The sequence below is a fragment of the Panulirus ornatus genome, chromosome 72 (genome assembly GCF_036320965.1).
Source record: "Panulirus ornatus isolate Po-2019 chromosome 72, ASM3632096v1, whole genome shotgun sequence".
NCBI classification, from domain to species: Eukaryota; Metazoa; Arthropoda; class Malacostraca; order Decapoda; family Palinuridae; genus Panulirus; species Panulirus ornatus.
The window spans coordinates 14,542,217-14,569,277 of NC_092295.1; the positions used below are offsets into that span (position 1 = coordinate 14,542,217).

Here is a 27,061-nt window from a genome sequence, read left to right on the forward strand (position 1 = left end):
CAATTTCTAAAAAAGGGAACAGAAGGGGCAAGGCAGGAAGCGCTCATCCTCCTTGCAGTCTAAGACCGGAGTGTCAAAATGTGTGTGGATGCAACTAAGAAAAGAGTAGAGATAGATAGTATGTTTGAGGAAAGAAACGAGAATATTCTGGCTCTCAGTGAAACAAAGAGGAGAGAAACGAGAATGCTCTGGCTCTCAGTGAAATAAAGCTCAAGGGTAAAGAAGAGGGATCGTTTGGGAGTGTCCTATGAGTAAAGTTGGGTTGGTGAGAGGACAAGAGTTAAGGAAGGAGTACCTCTACTCTGAAAGCAGAAGTTGTGGGTGAGTGTAACTGAGAGTAAGTAAATTCTAAATCAATGTGAGTAAAGTTGGTAAAACTGAAAGAAGATGGCAAAAGATGTGTGATTATGCACCTGACCATGAGATGAAAGATCATGCTCCTTTATGTCTTAACAAAGAGACATTTCCCTCCTTGTAAAAGAGGATCCATTCCTCTCCTTGTCTACAGAGACTACTTTCCTCTTTGCTTTAAGATAAAATCAATTTCCATTCTTATCTCAAAACACAGTACACTACCACCCTTGTCTAAACACAGAGTACGTTCTCTTCCTAGGTTTAATAGTGTCAATTAACCTTGTTTTCTAACAAAGTCCATTCCACTACTTGTCTTACCATGGAGTCCATTTTTCTGGTGACACCGCTAGCCTCTAACAAAGTCCATTCCACTACTAGTCTTACCATAAAGTCCATTTTTCCGATGACACTGCTAGCCATATCTAAAGCAGTATCACTCCTTTCTTAACAATTTATCTATTCATTTATTTATCATACTTAGTATTCCCTCAAAGGCCCAGGCCTCTGTTCTTAACGCTACCTCGCTAATGTGGGAAATGGCGAATAGTTTGAAAGAAAAAAAAAGACTTAGTCTCTGTCTATTGTGTTAGCGAGGTAACGCAAAGGAAGACGAAAGAATGGGCCAACCCACTAACATACACATGTATATACATAAACACCCACACACGCACATATACATACCTATACATTTCAACGTATACATACATATACACATACACAGACATATACATATCTACACATGTACATATTCATACTTGCTGCCTTCATCCATTCCTGTCCCCACCCCACCACACAGGAAATAGCATTGCCCCCCCCCCCCCCCCCCCCCCAAGTGCAAGGTAGCGCTAGGAACAGACAACAAAGGCCACATTCGTTCACACTCAGTCTCTACCTGTCATGTGTAATGCACCAAAACCACAGCTCCCTTTCCACATCCAGACCCCACAAAACTTTCCATGGTTTACCCCAGACGCTTCACATGCCCTGGTTCAATCCACTGACGGCACGTCGACCCCATTATACCACATCATTCCAATTCACTCTATCCCTTGCACACCTTTCATCCTCCTGAAGTTCAGGCCCCGATCGCTCAAAATCTTTTTCACTCCATCCTTCCATCTCCTATTTGGTCTCCCACTTCTTGTTCTCTCCACCTTTGACACATATATCCTCTTTATCAATCTTTCCTCACTCATTCTCTCCTTGTGACCAGACCATTTCATTACACCCTCTTCTGCTCTCTCTAACACACTCTTTTTATTACCACACATCTCTATGATTCACTTCCGCTTCCATAGTTCCATCCGCTGCCAAATCCACTCCCAGATATCTTTACACTTCACTTCCTCCAGTTTTTCTCCATTCAAACTCACCTCCCAATTAACTTGACCCTAAACCCTACTGCACCTAATAACCTTCCTCTTATTCACATCTACTCTCAGCTTTCTTCTTTCACACACTTTACCAAACTCATTCACCAACTTCATCAGTTTTTCACCAGAATCAGCCACTAGTACTATTATCAGTGAACAACAACTGACTTACTTCTCAAACCCTCTCATCATCAACAGACTGCATACTTGCCCCTCTCTCCAAAATTCTTGCATTCACCTCCCTAACAACCCCATCCATAAACAAATTAAACAACCATGGAGACATCATGCACCCCTGCTGCAAACTTACATTCACTGGGAACGAAACACTTTCCTCTATTCCTACTCGTACACATGCCTTACATCCTTAAGTAAAAACTTTTCACTCCTGGCAACTTACCTTCCACACCATAAACTTTTAATACCTTCCACAAAGCATCTCTATCAACCCTATCATATGCTATTTTTCTAAGTATTTCTCACATACATTCTTCAAAGTGAACATCTGATCCACACATCCTCTACCACTTCTGAAAGCACACTGCTCTTCCCTAATCTGATGCTCTGTACATGCCTTTACTCTCTCAATCAATACCCTCCTGTATAATTTCCCAGGAATAATCAACAATCTTATACCTCTGTAATTTGAACATTCACCTTCATCCCCTTTGCCTATATACAATGGCACTATGCATGCATTCCGCCAATCCTCTGGCACTTCACCATGAACCACACATACACTGAATATCCTTACCAACCAATCAACAACACAGTCACCCCCTTTTTTAATAAATTCCACAGCAATACCATCCAAACCAGCCGCCTAGCCAGCTTTCACCTTCTGCAAAGCTTTCCCTACCTCTTCTCTGTTTACCAAACCATTCTCCCTGACACTCTCACTTCGCACACCACCTCGACCAAAACACCCTATATCTGCCACTCTATCATCAAACACACTCAACAAACCTTCAAAATACTCACTCCATCTCCTCCTCACTTCACCACTACTTGTGATTACTTCCCTATTTGCCCCCTTCAACGATGTTCCCATTTGTTCTCTTGTCTTACACACTTAATTACCTCCTCCCAAAACATCTTTTTATTCTCCCTAAAATTTGATGATACTGTCTCACCCTAACTCTCACTTATTAATGTAAATAAAGTTTTGTGCAAATATGGAAATACATAAACAGTAAATACACAAATACTACATTAAATATGTAAATAACACCTATGAACTGTGTGAAATCATCACCAGAAAATCTCATGAAGTGTGCCATGTGAATAGGTATATGATGACGTAAAATAAAAGAAAAAAGTACAAGCCCACATAACATCCTCCCACACCGATATATTGGGAAGTAAATTACTTTTTTGGATATATTCTTCAATAATGTATAATATGATATGACCAGATGTGGCCTTTCTTTGTCTGTTCCTGGCACTAACTTACTCACGAGGGAAACAGTTATCATGAAAAAAATTCTGGAGAAAAATCTATTCTACTGTTATCATTTATAAATCTATTTATATATATATATTATACTCAATCACTGTTTTCTGCATCAGCGAGGTAGTGCAAGGAAACAGACGAAGAATGGCCCACCCACTCGTATACACATTTCTTTATTCATACCATTATTATACTTGTCAGTGTCCAGCGTTAGCAAGGTAGCACAAGGAAACATGAAAGAATGGCCTAACCCACCAAGATACTCATGATGTACATAAACACCCACACATGCACATATAAAATCATACATATTTCAACATATACATATATACACATGTACATATTCATACTTGCTGCCTTCATCTGTTCCCATTGCCACCCCGCCACATGTGAAATGCCCCCCCCCCACCCACACGAGGTAATGCTAGGAAAACACAACAAAGGCCGCATTCATTCACTCAGTCTCTAGCTGTCATGTGTATTGCATATTTTTTTTATCACTATAATCGGTGTTTCCCATGTCAGCGAGGTAGCACAACAAAACAGAAGAAGAATGGCCCAACCATTCATAGACACATATATCTATTTAATTTGTCGCTGTGTCCCGCATTAGCAAGGTAGCGCAAGGAAACGGACGAAAGAATGGTCCAACCCACACACATACATACCTATACATTCTAACATATACATACATATACATACACAGACATATACATATATAAACATGTACATATTCATACTTGCTGCCTTCATCCATTCCTGTCGCCACCCCGCCACACATGTGCAATCAAGGTAGCGCTAGGAAAAGACAACAAAGGCCACATTCATTCACACTCAGTCTCTAGTTGTCATGTATAATACAACCACAGCTCCCTTTCCACATCTAGGCCCCACAAAACTTTCCATGGTTTACCCCAGTCGCTTGACATCCCCTGGTTCAATACACTGACAGCGCGTCCTGGGCATGTGAAGCGTCTGGACACGTGGAGAAAAATCTATTCTATTATTACTTATATATCTATTTATATATAATATACTTAATTGCTGTTTCCCGCATCAGCGAGGTAGTGCAAGGAAACAGACAAAGAATGGCTAACCCACTCATATACACATTTTTTATATATACATAAGCGTCCATACATGAACATATATATATACATATGCATTTCAACATATACATACACAGTCATATACATATATACACATGTACACATTCATACCTGCTGCCTTCATCTATTTCCATCGCCAACCCGTCACAAAGAAAATAGCCCCAATATTACTAATCACTATAATCATTATCCTTAATCGCTGTTTCCCATGTCAGTAGTAAGGTAGTGCCAGGAACAGAAGAAGGATGGCATTTCACTCATTTACATATAAATGCTCATAGACATACATATATCCACATGAACATATTTATACTTGATTGCCTTCATCCATTCCTGGAACTACCCCACCCCATAGAAAACAGCATCACTACTGCACGGCAGAGGTAGCACCAGGAAAACAGACAATAAAGGTCACATCTGTTCAAACACAGTCTCCAGCTGTCATGTGTAATGCACCAAAACCACATCCAGGCCCCATATACCTTTCCATGGTTTACCTCAGACATTTCACATGCCCTGGGTCAGTCCTCTGACAGCGTGTTGACCCCAGTATACCACATCGTCCCAATTCACACTTTTCCTTGCACACCTTTCACCCTCCCGTATGTTCAGGCCCCAAATGTTCAAAATCTTTTTCACTCCATCCTTCCACTTCCAATTTGGTCTCCCGTTTCTTGTTCCCTCCACCTCTGACACATTCATCCTCTGTCAATTTTTGAGACCTGTCCAGTTAATTCTTAATGGATAAAGCTAAAAGATTTAGGTGGATCACCAAGATAGACATTTATGGAGAAAAAATTTATATTAATCAACTTCTTCATTACTCCACTTCGATATTTAGCCTGTAGACAGAAATTTATACAAAAAGTTTCGTGCCTAAATTACAAGGCCATGCATCGAGCCTGGGTGGTGGCTGAGATGGCAGTACATGATAATTCTCCCAACTGTTAGTCACCCTCCAGCCAAGCCAATGATAGAACATTTGCATGAGCTTCCGAAGAAAGGATATTGAGTGGCTTTTATGTAGTTTCCGAAGACTAAGCAGGTGATGACCCTGATCATCAGGAGTGATTTTCTGGGCACTGACTCCTTCAGCATAAAATGACAAAAATATGGCACGTAAAGTTTTTCCAAGTAAAATTGATAGCTGTGCTGCCAGTGCCCACAAGACTTTGGAAATGCTTCATCTGATTTGCAGGAAGTAATTTTACAAATTTTTCAAGTTTTGCCATTTTGAAATATCAATCTAGAGAATAACATTATTTCTTTTCAAATTTGTTTGCCATTTTCTGAGTCAACAAGACAATGCCAAGAACTTACCAAGAAAAGACCTCATATGCTCAAATCCATTCTTAACCTGTAATGTGTAATGCACCGAAACCACAGACCTTTCAATGGTTGCTAAAAAGTTGGACATTTTGCTAAATAAGCTGGCTTTCAGGCTGACATAAAAAGAACATAGTTCTGATGGAGGGGAAATTATTGTACTGAAAGGAAACAACATAAATGTCAAAGAAACCTCTTCAAAATAGGGTCAACAGCGGTCTGCCACATGCTTGGTCTTAGGACAGATCTTTATCTTGTTTTATGTAAACAACTTGCCAGAAGGACTAGGGTCACACATGAATATATTTGCAAATGACATCATCTCAGAAAAAATTAGGCATGCTGAGTACTGCATCAACTTAAACAGGGACCTTGAAAGGCTTCACAGTATTTCTGACAGACAGCACATGAAATTCAACCCTACAAAATGCAGAGTAACAAAGAAAACATTTAAAGAAAGCTTTAATCTTCCAAGAAACAAATTACAGGACTCTGCAAGAGTTGGATGTGGGCAGTCAACACAGCACTCAACCTGCTGCCAGACCATCACCTTAGGTTAAGGTAACCCTCTTTCAATTCTCACCATATACTGCATTTATTTGATCCATAGAATTCTCACCATGTGTGCCATACATTCTGAATTTTCCTGCTTTCATGTGAAGGGCATAATGGACCTCAAATAATTACAGGCAAGCACTGATGCCAGATGTCACAGCTACCCTCACTACCATGCAAAAATATCCGCCATATTCAATCACCCATAAAAAATCATAGAAAAGACAAAACAGTCACCCTGGGGCCCTAACCCTGCTATGACGTAAAGGATTTCAAAACACCCCATCCAACATATCTATTCACACCAGACCATGAGAAGTGATTGAAACTCAAAAATGATACAACAAGTTACTGGGTTCACAGTGAATCTAAACTGGCCAGGGCAAGCCAAGTTTCAAGGGCTCAAACATTACGTGAAGATTTACAAGTCTATGGGCCACTTGGTTTAAATGGATTTGGTGTTTAAATGGTTCATATATTATTTTTCAGTCCTTCCAATATTGCAAATATTTGGGGACTTGGGGAGATGGCTTTTTCAATTTGATCACGAATGATATAAAGAAAAGATATAAACAAACAGTCAGCAGGCAAAGGAATGAAACTGTATAAAAGTACTTGAGTAAATATTCAAAATAATATTTACAAGTTAGACCTAAATTTGAATAGATATCTTAGGTGAAGGCATGTACAGAGCATCAGATTGGGGAAGAGAAGTGTGATTTCAGGAGTGGTAGAGGATGTGTGGATCAGGTGTTTGCTTTGAAGAATGTATGTGAGAAACACTTAGAAAAGCAAATGGATTTGTATGTAGCATTTATGGATCTGGATAAGGCATATGATAGAGTTGATAGAGATGCTCTGTGGGAGGTATTAAGAAAATATGGTGTGGGAGGCAAGTTGTTAGAAGCAGTGAAAAGTTTTTATCGAGGATGTAAGGCTTGTGTGTGTGTATGAAGAGAGGAAAGTGATTGGTTCTCAGTGAATGTTGTTTGCGGCAGGGGTGTGTGATGTCTCCATGGTTGTTTAATTTGTTTATGGATGGGGTTGTTAGGGAGGTGAATGCAAGAGTTTTGGAAAGAGGGGCAAGCATGCAGTCTGTTATGGATGAGAGAGCTTGGGAAGTGAGTCAGTTATTGTTCGCTGATGATACAGCACTGGTGGCTGATTCATGTGAGAAACTGCAGAAGCTGGTGACTGAGTTTGGTAAAGTGTGTGAAAGAAGAAAGCTGAGAGTAAATGTAAATAAGAGCAAGGTTATTAGGTACAGTAGGGTTTAGGGACAAGTCAATTGGGAGGTAAGTTTGAAGGGAGAAAAACTGAAGGAAGTGAAGTGTTTTAGATATCTGGGAGTGGATATGGCAGCGGATGGAACCATGGAAGCGGAAGTGAATCATAGGGTGGGGGAGGGGGCGAAAGTCCTGGGAGCTTTGAAGAATGTGTGGAAGTCGAGAACATTATCTCAGAAAGAAAAAATGGGTATGTTTGAAGGAATAATGATTCCAATCGGAAAGCAAAAATGGGTATGTTTGAAGGAATACTGGTTCCAACAATGTTATATGGTTGCGAGGTGTGGGCTATAGATAGAGTTGTGCGGAGGAGGGTGGATGTGCTGGAAATGAGATGTTTGAGGGCAAGATGTGGTGTGAGGTGGTTTGATCAAGTAAGTAATAATAGGGTAAGAGATGTGTGGTAATAAAAGGAGTGTGACTGAGAGAGCAGAAGAAGGTGTTTTGAAATGGTTTGGTCACATGGAGAGAATGAGTGAGGAAAGGTTGATAAAGAGGATATATGTGTCAGAGGTTGAGGGAACAAGGAGAAGTGGGAGACCAAATTGGAGGTGGAAAGATGGTGTGAAAAAGATTTTGAGTGATCGGGGCCTGAACATACAGGAGGGTGAAAGGTGTGCAAGGAATAGAGTGTATTGGAACGATGTGGTTTACTGGGGTTGACATGCTGTCAATGGATTGAACCAGGGCATGTGAAGCGTCTGGGGTAAACCATGGGAAGTTCTGTGGGGCCTGGATGTGGAAAGGGAGCTGTGGTTTCGGTGCATTATTACATGACAGCTAGAGACTGGGTGTGAACAAATGTGGCCTTTGTTGTCTTTTCCTAGTGCTACCTCGCACACATGGGGGGGGGGGGGGGGGGTTGTTATTTCATGTGTGGCGGGGTGGCGATGGGAATGAATAAAGGCAGACAGTATGAATTATGTACATATGTATGTCTATGTGTGTATGTAAATATACGTAGAGATGTACAGGTATGTATATTTGCGTGTGGACGTGTATACATATACATGTGTGTGTGTGGGTGGGTTGGGCTATTCTTTCGTCTGTTTCCTTGTGCTACCTCGCAAATGCAGGAGACAGTGTGGAAAAAAAAAAAATCTTAAGTTCAGCTATCTCAATGAAGCACAAAATACTGAAGAAGGAATGGAGGAGGACAACAGAGAGCAAATGAAATAGACAAATGAGTTGCCGAGGGAGGTCAAAGGCCATAAATCTGCTCACCAAGGTAGAATGAAGAATTATGTTCACAATCTTCAAGATTTTTAACTAGCCCTACGAAGTCAACTGTAAGCGGTTCTTCTCGAGATGTGACGATAAAACAACTTGGGACCATTCATAGAGTACTTAATAGTTTCAAAGAAATCAATGGATGGAATAAGCTAACCGTTGGAATTACCAATGCTTATGGTACATAGGTTTCTGAGGTTGTATGAAAGTACAGTGTCGGTAAACAAATATTGTACATCCCGCCCATGTTATTTTCAAAGTTGATACCAGGATAAGGTTCATTGTGAGTACAAGCATATGATGCTTTCATGGTGAAGTCATTGTATATCAGGTTGCTGAGACTAGTTTATCTAATGTTATGGGTACCAGCAACCTGCCTCAGGCTACCTTGAGGGAACGATGTTCTTTCTTTACTCTTCTTGGCCACTACTTCATTTTAGGAATTTTGCATCTGGGCACTGCATTTCTTACACCTGTGCTTCAAGATGGTTGGCTCTTACCTTTCTAAAGTGTGGAAAGCCTAAATTATCACATGGAAGAAAGATTATGTGGGACAACATGAGATTTCTAGCAGAACTGGGCATTCAGAAAGAATGATCAGGCAGCAGCTTCCTGCAACACCTCGTTAAGTGCCTCACCTCATTCAGATGATCAAGACCCTAAGGACGTAAAACATGGACCTAGAATACTTCAGGAACTTTGCTAATTCCATGCCCAGATGTCTACATATAATATTCAAGGCCAAAGGGGAAACGACAAAGAACTAAAATGTAAAGTGTGACAGCCTTTAAATATGCATGGAGTGCTGGACACGGTTTTCGGCAGACATTAAGGCGAGTTTAGAAAGAGCTCAAGAGCATAACTCCCTCCTCCCACTGCAAAACTAATAATACATACACACACACTATTTAACCTATATTTTCACAGACTTTTCATGATCTGATGAACATTCCGAGAGTCACTCACACATTTGAACATAGTATGAAAGTCAATACTTTTTTGTGTTGCAATCCATGTGATGTTGAAGGCTATGGAAGCAGCCATGCCATAGCCATAATAAGTTCATGTGCCCCAGCAGGAAATCAATACAGTGAAAATCCAACAATCCAGCCACAGTAAGACCTGCATCAAATCAGATAGCTAGAAAAATTGAAGACCTGACCATTCTTACAAATATTGTGTTCTAGCTATCTCCGACACCTGTCTCCTTAAGGAACTCCCTCATGGGGGTGGCTACAACAAAAACGTCTCCAAAACTGATAAACTTTAGTGCCAAAAGGCTTCTTAGCCTTTCATACCCCACCCTAAGCAGGCCAATGGCATAGGGCAACTCTGATTCAGCATTGTCAGAGGCTCTACCAAATGTTCACACCAAATACAATTACCAAATATGTCTACCTAATGTTCCAACTTACTACTACTATCACTACCTAATGCTCTCTGCTGATGTTCCTACCTACTACTTCACCTAATATATTTATCTAATGCAGCACTATGCTCTATCAAAATATTTTTTTTTTTTTTTTTTTTGCCGCTGATATTGTACTCTATAAAAGAAATACAAAGCAAAAATTAATAAAAATCAAAACTGATTAATCAAGCAATCCCATTTTGCTTACACATCAAATAAAGATGCTGAAGTTCATATTAAGGTCTTGCTGCAAGTGAAGGTGAAGCAGAGCCTCCTGTAAAGTTGCCTTACCTATATCAAGCTCATGCATATGTCTAGCCCCAGGCTCACCTTTTCCACTGCACTCTATGTTAATCTTCAGCTGATACGCAAGATAACGAACTTCCACTGATTTTAGCTGACTTGTAAAGGGAAACCTTTTAATAAGTGAAGTCCAATACCAACAAGTGTAACCACTATTGAAAATGGCAAAGAACACTGACAATATAAAGCACAACTACATGTTCAGAATCAATCATCCAAAACTCCTAAAACTGAAAAGCTCTCAAAGCCAAAAGTAACCCTCCCATGCAATGCAGTTATCACCTAACAGACCCTACCAAAAAATCTAGTAAGGAAATATGACCCCATAAGAATGGCGTAACCTCTGATCCTCCTCTTTCATGGATTGTGGTATATCTTTTGTCGTGGCTCTTGATATTTTCTAAGTCCTTGAAAATGTGTTGCAACTTAATACTTTCTTAAACTTTTCCTCTCAGGCTTTTTGCACAGTTTCCTGTCTAGTCATTCTATTGAAGTGGTCATTGATGTAAAACTACCTCCTATCCTTCCTACAGTGATGTCCCTCAAAATTTCATCCTATTGCCAAACCCTCTTTCCACACCATAATCTTTATATGTGAAGGTCCTTGGGGTTTTGCATATAATGTTACAAATTTTCCTTGAAGAAAACACATTGATGAGAAATTAATTGCACTACATATAATAATAACGAAATAAAATAAGGATTTCTTATTCAAAACTAATGATAATGACTTATGATGGTTAATATAAGAGAAAACTAAAGGTAATCACCATTTCATAACTTATATTGTTGTGTGTAAGCAGTATATGAGTTAAGGTAAACAGTGATGAAGATGAATCCATGATGAAAAAGGATGGGGGTGTATAGTTCCCTCAGAAGTAGATATCATGGTATCGTTGCTTCAGTTTATGTGACGGAAGTATATAGTGAGAAGCTCAGCTGATACTTTGCCACCTTGTTAATGGACAGTTACAAAATACAGGAGGGGCCCACTGAAACTTGCTACTGGCAGTATTGACAAACAGTCAGCCAGTGATAATAACCTGCTGGTAGCCATGAAATACGAGGTTTGGGCCAAATCTTTGGTGGCTGTTGTTGGGGCGCAGGCCAGGAACAGTAGCACCACAGCACAGGTAGTGGGTGACCCGCAGCCGACCGCCCCACCAGGGCAGCCAACCACCGGGAAAAGAAAAGACAAACATTTTTAGAACAATATTGTATTATCCCTTTTGCCTTAACCATCTTACCAGCGTCTTCATTTTTACTTACCAAAGGGCTTCAGGCACCAACAATTATCACTATACCAAATGATACCCATCATCTCTGTACACTCAAAAACTTCACCTCGGATCACATATCATGGCACAAGGAAACAGTGACTATCTAAATGCAACACCATTACAGCCAGTGAATTAAAGTTAGTTATCTAATAACTAACAGTATACACTGAAATATACTTCATAATACATCTACAGATGAACCCTGATTAAGTGCCTCATACATTCTGATACCATTCAAACCAATAAAGAATTTTACAATTATTCTACCTCTTGAAATACCATAAAAAATCATAACCTAAAAAAAGTGAAGCATTGAAAAAAATTTCTTCTTCCCTTTAGAAAAATCAGGAAAAAAAATCTCTTCATCCACACAAAATCAAGGTTCATCCATCAGCCACACAAAACAATTCATGATGGTACACTATAAAATGACAATAGCATTTAGCAAACTGAACAATACTTTAAAATGAATAATAATCAGCTACATTCATCAAAAAAAGCAGTTCATCCTCTAAGAGACATCTGATCCAATCATGGATCAAATGATAATGCCACAAAACATTGAAGCAAACCTTGCAGAGTGGGCTGTGAACAAAGATAAATCATGTTATCCTACATCTAAATATTCATGATTTTACAGAAATAAAATGAAAAGCAACTGCCTATAGCACCACATGACAGCTTGTCTTAATATCTGAAAAAAAGATGGGGTGACTGTGAACATTTAGTAAACATAACCCACTTACATATAATTCATACACCTGCAAAGACAGTTTGCCTTAACTATCACTGAGGATTCAGGCAAAACTTTTAATGAATGTATAAGTTGCAAGTATCCTCTAATGTAGAGACAAAAGCCTAAAGACAACTTGTATGTCCAATGACAACTGGTTCTTCAAACTATACAAAACTTAGTGGATTCCCAGTCTTGGACCATTTTCAAACATATGAAAAACATTTACCTAGCATATAGAAGAAATAGTAAATCCTAGTCTTAAAAGACCAAATAATGAAAATATCAATACTCCAGCATCTCTGTTCCAGTCCATATAATACATTAATTAATTTGCTTACAAGGAATAACAAATTCATAAGCAATCTTATCCATGAAATGGGACATACTCTAAACCCCAGACAACAAATGAACTGAAAACACACAATGATGCCAATAATCAACTTACCAATACATTTCCATCATTCAGTAATACAATGATGCCAATAATCAACTTACCAATACATTTCCATCATTCAGTAATACAATGATGCCAATAATCAACTTACCAATACATTTCCATCATTCAGTAATCAATGGAAACCTTTCAAACATTTACTTAAAATAGCATAATGACAACAAAATGGACACCAAAATGATGAAAAAGAAAATATTTGACATTAAAAAAATAAGTGAAACCACAGGATAAATATATTTGCAGGTCTCTATAAACCCTGAAGCTTGATTGTGGGTACTCACCGCGGACGAGCTGGCAACACTTGACCACGTGCGTATGTGGATGGTCTATGGCTACATCAAAGCCTAGTGTTTGAAGTAAAATGTTTTCATTTACCACCAATTCCTGTGCACGTTCTAAATATCCCTGAAAACATAAAACAATTACCTAAATATAAAAATATAAGCATAGATATAAAAACTAATAAAGACTCAGGTAAAACAAACACAGACTTTAAAACATTTTCAAACAATTCTTGAATAATAAATTTAGAACCCAAAATGCTTCAAAGCTTGAAAACCACTTAATGTACACTAACCTCCGACTGAGTGTCCAAGGCAGGTTGGTCACGGAAGAGGCAGTGGTAAGCTACTTTGATAACATGTTCTAACTTCCTTGGCTGCTCTTCCACCTTCGCAGCTAGGAAGAGGGCAGCAGGAGCAATGGAATTACGATGAAAACGGGTGAATGGATGAAACATGTAGAAACGATGCATATAAACGATGGCGGTGTTGATTGCTAGTTGGTTACTGTAGCATAGTTAAGGAAATATTCAGGAAGCAGCAGCTCAGCAAAGCAATACAGCTTCAACTATATAAATTCAAAATAAATATTCCAAAAACATATTTTGCATGTTTGCACTAAACTAACAAGAACATGTGATGTTGGTTCCCAAGAAATGTTTCATTAAATTATTTTCAATGATCTGTTAAGTCAACATTTATATTACCCAAAATGACATGCCTGAGAACTGGAAGACTGCACATATAGTGCTCTCAGGTACAGAGCACTAAGGAGAATGCTGCAATAAGATGAAACCTGGTAAGGTGTACATGTGGATTTTCACTCGCAGTGTAACCTCAAGCAGGTGCAGTCAAGTAACACCACTTCTCATGTTTTCTCTGATGCCCACTCCCTCCTGGAACTCCCATCAAGGGGTGGCCATGGTAAAAGAGTCTCCACTCATCCCTGTCCCTACATGCTTCCCTCGCATTCTTCCACCATTTCTCTACCTCCACCCTATTTGCCCATGTCACAGGTGATCTTCCTATCACACCAACCTCTAATTGTACTATCATACACTCTCCTTTTGTAAACTCCCAGTCTTGCATTCTTTCTACATGCCTAGACCACTTCAAAATATCATGTCTCACCCATTCTACCACTCTGCAATTCATTCCCTTGCTGTCCCTGTCATACCACATCTCTCATGCACCCCTTCATTTCTTACCTCCCCAAGACAGCTCCTAATTACTGGTGCCAATGTAGAAAGACAAGGGGGATAAGTAAGTGTTTGAATTAAAGAGGTATAACTATGTTGAAAGAAATCATGCGATAGAGTTGATAAAAGATGCTCTGTGGAATGTTCCAAATATATGTTATGGGGGGATATCTAGTTGATGCAGAGGAGATATTATCAAGAGAGTATGGCACATGCACAAGTTGGGAGAGTGGAGGGTGAGCAGTTCAAAGTGAAGGTGGGTCTGCAGCAGGGGTGTGCAATGTCACAATAGCTGTTTAGTTTCTTTATTGATGGGCTTATGAGGGAGTTAAATACAAGGCCCTTGGAGAGAGTAGCAGATACGAAGTTTGCTGGAGGTGGGGGGGAAATGAGAGGCGAGTCAAGTGTTGTTTGCTGACAATATGGCACTGGTGGCAGATTCAACCGAGACTGCAAAAGCTGATGCCTGAGTTTAGGTGTGAGAAAGAACCTTAACAATACATGTGTATAAAAGCAAGGTTATTTAGATTCAGCTGTGAAAAGACAGGGCGTTTAGAGAGTGAATTTGAAAAGGAGAACTTGGGGGAACTGATGTGATTTAGATACCTGGGAGTGGATATGGCAGCATATGAGGCCTTTTCTTTGTCTGTTCTTGGAGCTACCATCCTAACATAGGAAACAGAGAATAAGTATCAATATACGTAGTGAACAAGCATTAATGCATATATTTAATTTCCTACTTGATTATCATTTCCTATAACAGTGGAGGTATCACCAGGAACAAAGAAATGCCACATTCACTGACATCCATTCTCTAGTTGTCAAGTGAAATGTACTGAAACCACAACCAAGCCCCACAGACATGTCCATGATTTATCCCAGCCACTTCACATGCCCTGGTTCAGTCCACTGACAAAACATTGAACCTTATATATCACATAGTTCCAAGGTGCAAGAGGTGAAAAAGAGGGCAAATGAGAGTTGGGGTGAGAGAGTATCATTAAATTTTAGGGAGAATAAAAAGATGTTCTGGAAGGAGGTAAATAAAGTGCGTAAGACAAGGGAGCAAATGGGAACTTCAGTGAAGGGCGCAAATGGGGAGGTGATAACAAGTAGTGGTGATGTGAGAGGGAGATGGAGTGAGTATTTTGAAGGTTTGTTGAATGTGTTTGATGATAGAGTGGCAGATATAGGGTGTTTTGGTCGAGGTGGTGTGCAAAGTAAGAGGGTTAGGGAAAATGATTTGGTAAACAGAGAAGAGGTAGTAAAAGCTTTGCGGAAGATGAAAGCCGGCAAGGCAGCAGGTTTGGATGGTATTGCAGTGGAATTTATTAAAAAAGGGGGTGACTGTATTATTGACTGGTTGGTAAGGTTATTTAATGTATGTATGACCCATGGTGAGGTGCCTGAGGATTGGCGGAATGCGTGCATAGTGCCATTGTACAAAGGCAAAGGGGATAAGAGTGAGTGCTCAAATTACAGAGGTATAAGTTTGTTGAGTATTCCTGGTAAATTATATGGGAGGGTATTGATTGAGAGGGTGAAGGCATGTACAGAGCATCAGATTGGGGAAGAGCAGTGTGGTATCAGAAGTGGTAGAGGATGTGTGGATCAGGTGTTTGCTTTGAAGAATGTATGTGAGAAATACTTAGAAAAGCAAATGGATTTGTATGTAGCATTTATGGATCTGGAGACGGCATATGATAGAGTTGATAGAGATGCTCTGTGGAAGGTATTAAGAATATATGGTGTGGGAGGCAAGTTGTTAGAAGCAGTGAAAAGTTTTTATTGAGGATGTAAGGCATGTGTACGTGTAGGAAGAGAGGAAAGTGATTGGTTCTCAGTGAATGTAGGTTTACGGCAGGGGTGTGTGATGTCTCCATGGATGTTTAATTTGTTTATGGATGGGGTTGTTAGGGAGGTGAATGCAAGAGTTTTGGAAAGAGGGGCAAGTATGAAGTCTGTTGGGGATGAGAGAGCTTGGGAAGTGAGTCAGTTGTTGTTCGCTGATGATACAGCGCTGGTGGCTGATTCAAGTGAGAAACTGCAGAAGCTGGTGACTGAGTTTGGTAAAGTGTGTGAAAGAAGAAGGTTAAGAGTAAATGTGAATAAGAGCAAGGTTATTAGGTACAGTAGGGTTGAGGGTCAAGTCAACTGGGAGGTAAGTTTGAATGGAAAAAAACTGGAGGAAGTGAAGTGTTTTATATATCTGGGAGTGGATCTGGCAGCGGATGGAACCATGGAAGCAGAAGTGGATCATAGGGTGGGGGAGGGGGCGAAAATCCTGGGAGCCTTGAAGAATGTGTGGAAGTCGAGAACATTATCTCGGAAAGCAAAAATGGGTATGTTTGAAGGAATAGTGGTTCCAACAATGTTGTATGGTTGCGAGGCGTGGGCTATGGATAGAGTTGTGCGCAGGAGGATGGATGTGCTGGAAATGAGATGTTTGAGGACAATGTGTGGTGTGAGGTGGTTTGATCGAGTAAGTAAAGTAAGGGTAAGAGAGATGTGTGGAAATAAAAAGAGCGTGGTTGAGAGAGTAGAAGAGGGTGTTTTGAAATGGTTTGGGCACATGGAGAGAATGGGTGAGGAAAGATTGACCAAGAGGATATATGTGTCGGAGGTGGAGGGAACGAGAAGTGGGAGACCAAATTGGAGGTGGAAAGATGGACTGAAAATGATTTTGTGTGATCGGGGCCTGAACATGCACGAGGGTGAAAGGAGGGCAAGGAATAGAGTGAATTGGATCGATGTGGTATACCGGGGTTGACGTGCTGTCAGTGGATTGAATCAGGACATGTGAAGCGTCTGGGGTAAACCATGGAAAGCTGTGTAGGTATGTATATCTGCGTGTGTGGACGTATGTATATACATGTGTATGAGGGTGGGTTGCGCCATTTCCTTTGTCTGTTTCCTTGCGCTACCTCGCAAATGCGGGAGACAGCGGCAAAAAAAAAAAAAAAAAAAAAAAAAAAAAAAAAATGATTGAGAGGGTGAAGGCATGTACAGAGCATCAGATTGGGGAAGAGCAGTGTGGTATTAGAAGTGGTAGAGGATGTGTGGATCAGGTGTTTGCTTTCAAGAATGTATGTGAGAAATACTTAGAAAAGCAAATGGATTTGTATGTAGCATTTATGGATCTGGAGAAGGCATATGATAGAGTTGATAGAGATGCTCTGTGGAAGGTATTAAGAATATATGGTGTGGGAGGCAAGTTGTTAGAAGGAAGTGAAAAGTTTTTATCGAGGATGTAAAGCATGTGTACGTGTAGGAAGAGAGGAAAGCGATTGGTTCTCAGTGAATGTAGGTTTGCAGGCAGGGGTGTGTGATGTCTCCATGGTTGTTTAATTTGTTTATGGATGGGGTTGTTAGGGAGGTGAATGCAAGAGTTTTGGAAAGAGGGGCAAGTATGAAGTCTGTTGGGGATGAGAGAGCTTGGGAAGTGAGTCAGTTGTTGTTCGCTGATGATACAGCGCTGGTGGCTGATTCAAGTGAGAAACTGCAGAAGCTGGTGACTGAGTTTGGTAAAGTGTGTGAAAGAAGAAGGTTAAGAGTAAATGTGAATAAGAGCAAGGTTATTAGGTACAGTAGGGTTGAGGGTCAAGTCAATTGGGAGGTAAGTTTGAATGGAGAAAAACTGGAGGAAGTAAAGTGTCATGCACACCTCTCATTCTCCTGCATTTTCGGGTCCCTAACACTCAAAATCTTTTTCAAACCTTCCTTATATCTCCAATTTAGTCTACCCCTTCTACTTCACTCTTTGTCAACTTTACCTCACTCATTCTCTCTACATGTCCAAACCATGCCTTCTTCAGCTCTCTCAACCACACTCTTTTAAGTACCCCACCTCTCTTACTCTTTTAATACTGAATCAAACTAACTCACACCACATATTGTCCTCAAACACTTAATTTCCATCACATCCACCCTCCCTCCTCCACACTTTTTCATCTATAGCCAAAACTTCACATCCATATAATATTGTTGGAATTAACATACCTTCAAACACACCAAATCCTGTCATCCTAGGTGATCTTTCATTCTACACATTCTTCAATGCTCTCAGAACTACAGATATTAGAAGCCATTCACATTAGAGGAAGCATCCATCATCAACATCCAAACATGACCACTGCCATGCAGCTCTTTAATGGCCCACCAATAGGATGCAAGACCTAATGCCATTTTAGGACAGATGGAACACATCACTGACCTGCTACAAGCTACCAAGTCTGCCATTTCCGGACAGGAGGAACGTGTCACTGACCCACCCAGTCTTGGGTTACGAAGGCCACGAGAGAATCAGACAAGCCCAACCTGACCTCAACTCCACCTCCGGACAATGACGGTCTCGCTTAGCCCAACTTAGTGTATTCGGTGATGGATTGTCTATATTCCTACCTTGTTTAATACTGTTCTATGTTCCCTCAACTGTGTTTTTCTATATTTCAATTTCCATATTTTGTATCTAGATTTTAACTCATAATAGCCGTCATGATATTGTTAATTTGTATTACCTTTAGTGTTTAACCTTACTTTAATGTGCTTCATACTGTTATCTCCAAGTGTGTTTCTTACATACATTTTGTATGCATTTTACATTTAATATCCAACTTTAGTGACAGTTTTTCTCTTTCTGGTAAATTCCTGATGATGCCATTGTGAGGGCAAAAGCTTGATTGAAATAATTGAATCTTTTGACTGAATAAAATGTAAACTTTTGGACAACTGGTGTTTGAGCAACCACCTAATGGTGGAATAATATTTAAGTAATTACAGAACATAAGAAAAAATTATCCCTGGGGATAGGGGAGAAAGAATACTTCCCACATATTCCCTGCATGTCATAGAAGGCAACTAAAAGGGAAGGGAGCAGGGGGCTGGAAATCCTTCCCTCTCATTTTTAGTTTTCCTAAAGAAGGAACAGAGGAGTGGGCCAAGTGAGGATATTCCCTCAAAGGCTGTCCTATGTTCTCAACGCTACCTTGCTAATGCGGGAATTGGCAAATAGTATGGAAAAAAAAAAATAGTAACTACATATACTGTTGTATTCAATTCTATGCACATTAGAGAAAACCTAGTGAGAGGAGTAGCACTACTCCTGAAGGAGTTGTGGGAGTATGTGATAGAGCGTAAGAAAGTAAATTCTAGAATGTTGTGGGTAAACCTGAAAGTGGATGGAGAGACATGGGAGATTCTTGGTGCCTATGCACCTGGTCATGAGAGGAAAGTGTTCTGGAAGAAGCTGAGTGAGTGTATTAGCAGCTTTGATGCACAAGACCGGGTTATAGTGATGGGTGATTTAAATGCAAAGGTGAATAATGAGGCAGTTGAGGGTATAATTGGCGTGCATGGGGTGTTCAGTGCTGTAAATGGAAATGGTGAAGAGCTTGTGGATTTGTGTGCAGAAAAAAGACTGGTGATTGAGAATACCTGATTTAAAAAGAGATATACATAAATATGCATATATCAGTAGGAAAGATGATCAAAGGGCATTATTGGACTACATGTTAATTGATAGGGGTGTAAAAGAGAGACTTTTGGATGTTAGTGTGCTGAGAGGGGATGTCTGATCACTATCTTGTGGAGGTGAAGGTGAAGATTTGTAGAGGCATTCAGAAGAGAGAATGACGGAGAAAAGAATGGTGAGAGTAAGGAGACTTGTGTTAGGAAGTATCAGGAGAGATTGAGTGTAGAATGTCAAAAGGTGAGAACAAATGTCCTGAGGGGAGTGGGTGAGGAATGGAATGAATTTAGGGAAGCAGTGATGGCTTGCACAAAAGTAGTATGAGAAAGGTGGGAGGTGGGCAGATTAGAAAGGGTAGTGAGTGGTGAGACGAGGAAGTACAATTGTTAGTGAAAGAGGAAAAAGAGGTGTTTGAATGATATTTGCAGGGAAGTACTACAAATAACTGAGAGATGTATAAAAGAAAGCAGCAAAAGTTCAAGAGAAAGGTGCGAGAGTTGAAAAAGGGGGCAAATTAGAGTTGGGGTGAGAGAATATCATTATGGTTTAGGGAAAATAAAAGGATGCTTTGGAAGGAGGTGAATAATGTGCATAAGACAAAAGAAAAATGGGAACATTGGTGAAGGGAGCAAATGGGGAAGTGATAACATAGTGTAGTGGTGAAAAGACAGAGTGACTATTTTGAAGGTTTGTTGAATGTGTTTGATGTTAGAATGGCATATATAGGGTATTTTGGTTGGTGTGGTGTATGAAGTGAGAGGGTAAGGGAGAAAGATTTAGTGAAGAGAGAAGAGGTCATGAAAGCTCTGCGGAAGATGAAATCTGGCAAGGCAGCGGGTTCGGATGGTATTGCAATGGAATTTATTAAAAAAGGGGGTGATTGTGTTGTTGATTGGTTGGTAAGGATATTCAATGTATGCATGGACCATGGTGAAGTGCCTGATGACTGGTGGAATGCATGAATAGTGCCACTGTACAAAGGCAAAAGGGAAAAAGGTGAGTGTTCAAACTACAGAGGCATAAGTTTGTTGAGTATTCCTTAGAAATTATATGGGAGGGTATTGATTGGGAGGGTAAAGGCATGTACAGAGCATCAGATTGAGAAAGAGCAATGTGGTTTCAGAGGTGGTAGAGCATGTGTGGATCAAGTGTTTGCTTTAAAGATTGTGTGTGGGAAATATTTAGAAAAACAAATGGATTTGTATTTAGCTTTTATGGATCTGGAGAAGGCATATGATAGAGTTGATAGAGATGCTCTGTGGAAGGTATTAAGAATATATGGTGTGGGAGGCAAGTTGTTAGAAGAAGTGAAAAGTTTTTATCGAGGATGTAAAGCATGTGTACGTGTAGGAAGAGAGGAAAGCGATTGGTTCTCAGTGAATGTAGGTTTGCGCAGGGGTGTGTGATGTCTCATGGTTGTTTAATTTGTTTATGGATGGGGTTGTTAGGGAGGTGAATGCAAGAGTTTTGGAAAGAGGGGCAAGTATGAAGTCTGTTGGGGATGAGAGAGCTTGGGAAGTGAGTCAGTTGTTGTTCGCTGATGATACAGCGCTGGTGGCTGATTCAAGTGAGAAACTGCAGAAGCTGGTGACTGAGTTTGGTAAAGTGTGTGAAAGAAGAAGGTTAAGAGTAAATGTGAATAAGAGCAAGGTTATTAGGTACAGTAGGGTTGAGGGTCAAGTCAATTGGGAGGTAAGTTTGAATGGAGAAAAACTGGAGGAAGTAAAGTGTCATGCACACCTCTCATTCTCCTGCATTTTCGGGTCCCTAACACTCAAAATCTTTTTCAAACCTTCCTTATATCTCCAATTTAGTCTACCCTTCTACTTCACTCTTTGTCAACTTTACCTCACTCATTCTCTCTACATGTCCAAACCATGCCTTCTTCAGCTCTCTCTAACCACACTCTTTTAAGTACCCCACCTCTCTTACTCTTTTAATACTGAATCAAACTAACTCACACCACATATTGTCCTCAAACACTTAATTTCCATCACATCCACCCTCCCTCCTCCACACTTTTTCATCTATAGCCAAAACTTCACATCCATATAATATTGTTGGAATTAACATACCTTCAAACACACCAAATCCTGTCATCCTAGGTGATCTTTCATTCTACACATTCTTCAATGCTCTCAGAACTACAGATATTAGAAGCCATTCACATTAGAGGAAGCATCCATCATCAACATCCAAACATGACCACTGCCATGCAGCTCTTTAATGGCCCACCAATAGGATGCAAGACCTAATGCCATTTTAGGACAGATGGAACACATCACTGACCTGCTACAAGCTACCAAGTCTGCCATTTCCGGACAGGAGGAACGTGTCACTGACCCACCCAGTCTTGGGTTACGAAGGCCACGAGAGAATCAGACAAGCCCAACCTGACCTCAACTCCACCTCCGGACAATGACGGTCTCGCTTAGCCCAACTTAGTGTATTCGGTGATGGATTGTCTATATTCCTACCTTGTTTAATACTGTTCTATGTTCCCTCAACTGTGTTTTTCTATATTTCAATTTCCATATTTTGTATCTAGATTTTAACTCATAATAGCCGTCATGATATTGTTAATTTGTATTACCTTTAGTGTTTAACCTTACTTTAATGTGCTTCATACTGTTATCTCCAAGTGTGTTTCTTACATACATTTTGTATGCATTTTACATTTAATATCCAACTTTAGTGACAGTTTTTCTCTTTCTGGTAAATTCCTGATGATGCCATTGTGAGGGCAAAAGCTTGATTGAAATAATTGAATCTTTTGACTGAATAAAATGTAAACTTTTGGACAACTGGTGTTTGAGCAACCACCTAATGGTGGAATAATATTTAAGTAATTACAGAACATAAGAAAAAATTATCCCTGGGGATAGGGGAGAAAGAATACTTCCCACATATTCCCTGCATGTCATAGAAGGCAACTAAAAGGGAAGGGAGCAGGGGGCTGGAAATCCTTCCCTCTCATTTTTAGTTTTCCTAAAGAAGGAACAGAGGAGTGGGCCAAGTGAGGATATTCCCTCAAAGGCTGTCCTATGTTCTCAACGCTACCTTGCTAATGCGGGAATTGGCAAATAGTATGGAAAAAAAAAAATAGTAACTACATATACTGTTGTATTCAATTCTATGCACATTAGAGAAAACCTAGTGAGAGGACAAGACCTAAGGAAGGAGTAGCACTACTCCTGAAGGAGTTGTGGGAGTATGTGATAGAGTGTAAGAAAGTAAATTCTAGAATGTTGTGGGTAAACCTGAAAGTGGATGGAGAGACATGGGAGATTCTTGGTGCCTATGCACCTGGTCATGAGAGGAAAGTGTTCTGGAAGAAGCTGAGTGAGTGTATTAGCAGCTTTGATGCACAAGACCGGGTTATAGTGATGGGTGATTTAAATGCAAAGGTGAATAATGAGGCAGTTGAGGGTATAATTGGCGTGCATGGGGTGTTCAGTGCTGTAAATGGAAATGGTGAAGAGCTTGTGGATTTGTGTGCAGAAAAAAGACTGGTGATTGAGAATACCTGATTTAAAAAGAGATATACATAAATATGCATATATCAGTAGGAAAGATGATCAAAGGGCATTATTGGACTACATGTTAATTGATAGGGGTGTAAAAGAGAGACTTTTGGATGTTAGTGTGCTGAGAGGGGATGTCTGATCACTATCTTGTGGAGGTGAAGGTGAAGATTTGTAGAGGCATTCAGAAGAGAGAATGACGGAGAAAAGAATGGTGAGAGTAAGGAGACTTGTGTGAGGAAGTATCAGGAGAGATTGAGTGTAGAATGTCAAAAGGTGAGAACAAATGTCCTGAGGGGAGTGGGTGAGGAATGGAATGAATTTAGGGAAGCAGTGATGGCTTGCACAAAAGTAGTATGAGAAAGGTGGGAGGTGGGCAGATTAGAAAGGGTAGTGAGTGGTGAGACGAGGAAGTACAATTGTTAGTGAAAGAGGAAAAAGAGGTGTTTGAATGATATTTGCAGGGAAGTACTACAAATAACTGAGAGATGTATAAAAGAAAGCAGCAAAAGTTCAAGAGAAAGGTGCGAGAGTTGAAAAAGGGGGCAAATTAGAGTTGGGGTGAGAGAATATCATTATGGTTTAGGGAAAATAAAAGGATGCTTTGGAAGGAGGTGAATAATGTGCATAAGACAAAAGAAAAATGGGAACATTGGTGAAGGGAGCAAATGGGGAAGTGATAACATAGTGTAGTGGTGAAAAGACAGAGTGACTATTTTGAAGGTTTGTTGAATGTGTTTGATGTTAGAATGGCATATATAGGGTATTTTGGTTGGTGTGGTGTATGAAGTGAGAGGGTAAGGGAGAAAGATTTAGTGAAGAGAGAAGAGGTCACGAAAGCTCTGCGGAAGATGAAATCTGGCAAGGCAGCGGGTTCGGATGGTATTGCAATGGAATTTATTAAAAAAGGGGGTGATTGTGTTGTTGATTGGTTGGTAAGGATATTCAATGTATGCATGGACCATGGTGAAGTGCCTGATGACTGGTGGAATGCATGAATAGTGCCACTGTACAAAGGCAAAAGGGAAAAAGGTGAGTGTTCAAACTACAGAGGCATAAGTTTGTTGAGTATTCCTTAGAAATTATATGGGAGGGTATTGATTGGGAGGGTAAAGGCATGTACAGAGCATCAGATTGAGAAAGAGCAATGTGGTTTCAGAGGTGGTAGAGCATGTGTGGATCAAGTGTTTGCTTTAAAGATTGTGTGTGGGAAATATTTAGAAAAACAAATGGATTTGTATTTAGCTTTTATGGATCTGGAGGAAGCATATGATAAGGTTGATAGAGATGCTTTGTGGAAAGCCTTAAGAGTATATGGTGTGGGAGGTAAGTTTCTAGAAAGAGTGAAAAGTTTTTACCAAGAATGTGTACGAGTAGGAAGACAGGAAAGTGATTGGTTCTCAGTGAATGTTGGTTAGTGGCAGGGGTGTGTGAATGTCCCCATGGTTGTTCAATCTGTTTATGAACTGGGTGGTTGGGAAGTGAATCAATTACTGTTTGCTAATGATACAGCTCTAGTGACTGATTTGTGTGAGAAACTGCAGAGGTTGGAGACTTAGTTTGGAAAAGTGTGTGAACGGAGAAAGTTGAGAGTAAATGTGAATAAGAGTAAGGTTCTTATGTTCTGTAGGGTTGAGGGACAAGTAAATTGGGATGTAAGTTTGGATGGAGAAAAAGTGGAGGAAGTGAAGTGTTTTAGATATCTGGTTGTGGACTTCGCAGCAGATGGAACTATGGAAATGAGTCACATGGTGGTGAAGGGGGTGAAGGTACTGGGAGCAATGAAGAAAGTGTGGAAGGAGAGAATGTTATCTTGGAGAGCAAAAATAGGTATATTTGAAGGAATAACAGTTCCAACAATGTTATGCAATTGCGAGGAATGGACCATGGACAGAGTTGTATGGAGGAGGGTGGATGTGTTGGAAATTAAATGTCTGAGGACAATATGAGGTGTGAGGCAGTTTGATTGTGTGTAATGCAAGGGTATGAGATGTGTGGGAAATAAAAAGAGTATGGTTGAGAGAGCAGAAGAGGGCGTGTTGAAATGGTTTGGACATGTGGAAAGAATGAGTGAGGAAAGATCTGCCTTCTCCAGATCCATAAGTGCTTCATACAAATCCATTTTCTTCCTAAGTATTTCTCACTTACATACTTCAGAGCAAACACCTGACCCACACATTATTTATTTACTATACCTAATCGCTGTTTCCCACATGAGCAAGGTAGTGCCAGGAAACAGACAAAGAATAGCCCATCCACTCATATTTATTTTTTTATCTATTATCTTATTATACTTTCCCACTGTCTCCCACATATCTATATCTATTTCATTTATTATACTTTGTTGCTGTCTCCCACGTTAGCGAGGTAGCACAAGGAAACAGATGAAAGAATGGCCCAACCCACCCACATACACATGTATATACATACACGTCCACAAACGTACATATACATACCTACACATTTCAATGTATGCGTATATATACATACACAGACATATACATAATTCATACTTGCTGCCTTTATTCACTCCTGTCCCCACCCCGCCACACACGAAATGACACCCCCCTTCCCCCTGCGAGCACGCGAGTTAGCGCTAGGAAAAGACAACAAAGGCCACATTCGTTCGCACTCAGTCTCTAGCTGTCATGCATAATGCAACGAAACGACAGCTCCCTTTCCACATTCAGGCCCCACACAACTTTCCATGGTTTACCCCAGACGCTTCCCATGCCCTGGTTCAATCAACTGACAGCACGTCGACCCCCATAAACCACATCGTTCCAATTTGCTCTATTCCTTGCACGCCTTTCACCCTCCTGCATGTTCAGGTCCCAATTGCTCAAAATCTTTTTCATTCCATCCTTCCACCTCCAATTTGGTCTCCCACTTCTCGTTCCCTCCACCTATGACACATATATCCTCTTTCTCAATCTTTCCTCACTCATTCTCTCCATGTGACCAAACCACCTCAATACACTCTCTTCTGCTCTCTCAAACACACTCTTTTTATTACCACACATCTCTCTTACCCTTTCATTACTTACTCAATCAAACCACCTCACACCACATATTGTCCTCAAATATCTCATTTCCAACACATCCACCCTCCTCTGCACAACCCCATCTATAGGCCACGCCTCATAACCATATAACATTGTTGGAACCACTATTCCTTCAAATATACCCATTTTTGCTTTTCGAGATAATGTTCTCACCCACACATTCTTCAATGCTCCCAGAACTTTTGCCCCTTCCCCCACCCTGTGATTCACTTCTGCTTTCCATGGTTCCATCTGCTGCCAAATCCACTCCCAGGTATCTAAAACACTTCACTTCCTCCAGATTTTCTCCATTCAAACTTACCTCCCAATTGACTTGTCCCTAAACCCTACTGTACCTAATAACCTTGCTCTTATTCACATTTACTTTATCAAACTCAGTCACCAGCTTCTGCAGTTTCTCACCTGAATCGGCCACCAGTGCTGTACCATCAGCAAACAACAACTAACTCACTTCCCAAGCCCTCCCATCCACAACAGACTGCATACTTGCCCCTCTTTCCAAAACTCTTGCATTCACCTACCTAACAACCACATCCATAAACAACCATGGAGACATCAAACACCCCTGCCGCAAACAGACATTCACTGGGAACCAATCACTTTCCTCTCTTCCTACTCGCACAAATGCCTTACATTCTCGATAAAAACTTTTCAC

General features: G+C 40.3%; 1 protein-coding gene across 2 annotated transcripts in view; it reads right to left on the reverse strand.

The window, feature by feature from the left end:
• Nucleotides 1-27,061, reverse strand: part of CycT (Cyclin T) — a 132,363-nt gene that overhangs the window by 99,379 nt on the left and 5,923 nt on the right. The window contains exons 2-4 of one of the 2 annotated variants that reach the window (XM_071660705.1): nt 13,448-13,658; nt 13,152-13,275; nt 11,444-11,489 (exon numbers count right to left, since the gene is read on the reverse strand). In XM_071660705.1, coding sequence (XP_071516806.1) covers nt 11,444-11,489; nt 13,152-13,275; nt 13,448-13,658 — 381 coding nt within the window. The remainder of the gene's footprint in view (nt 1-11,443; nt 11,490-13,151; nt 13,276-13,447; nt 13,659-27,061) is intronic. The other variant, XM_071660706.1, reaches the window with a different exon arrangement.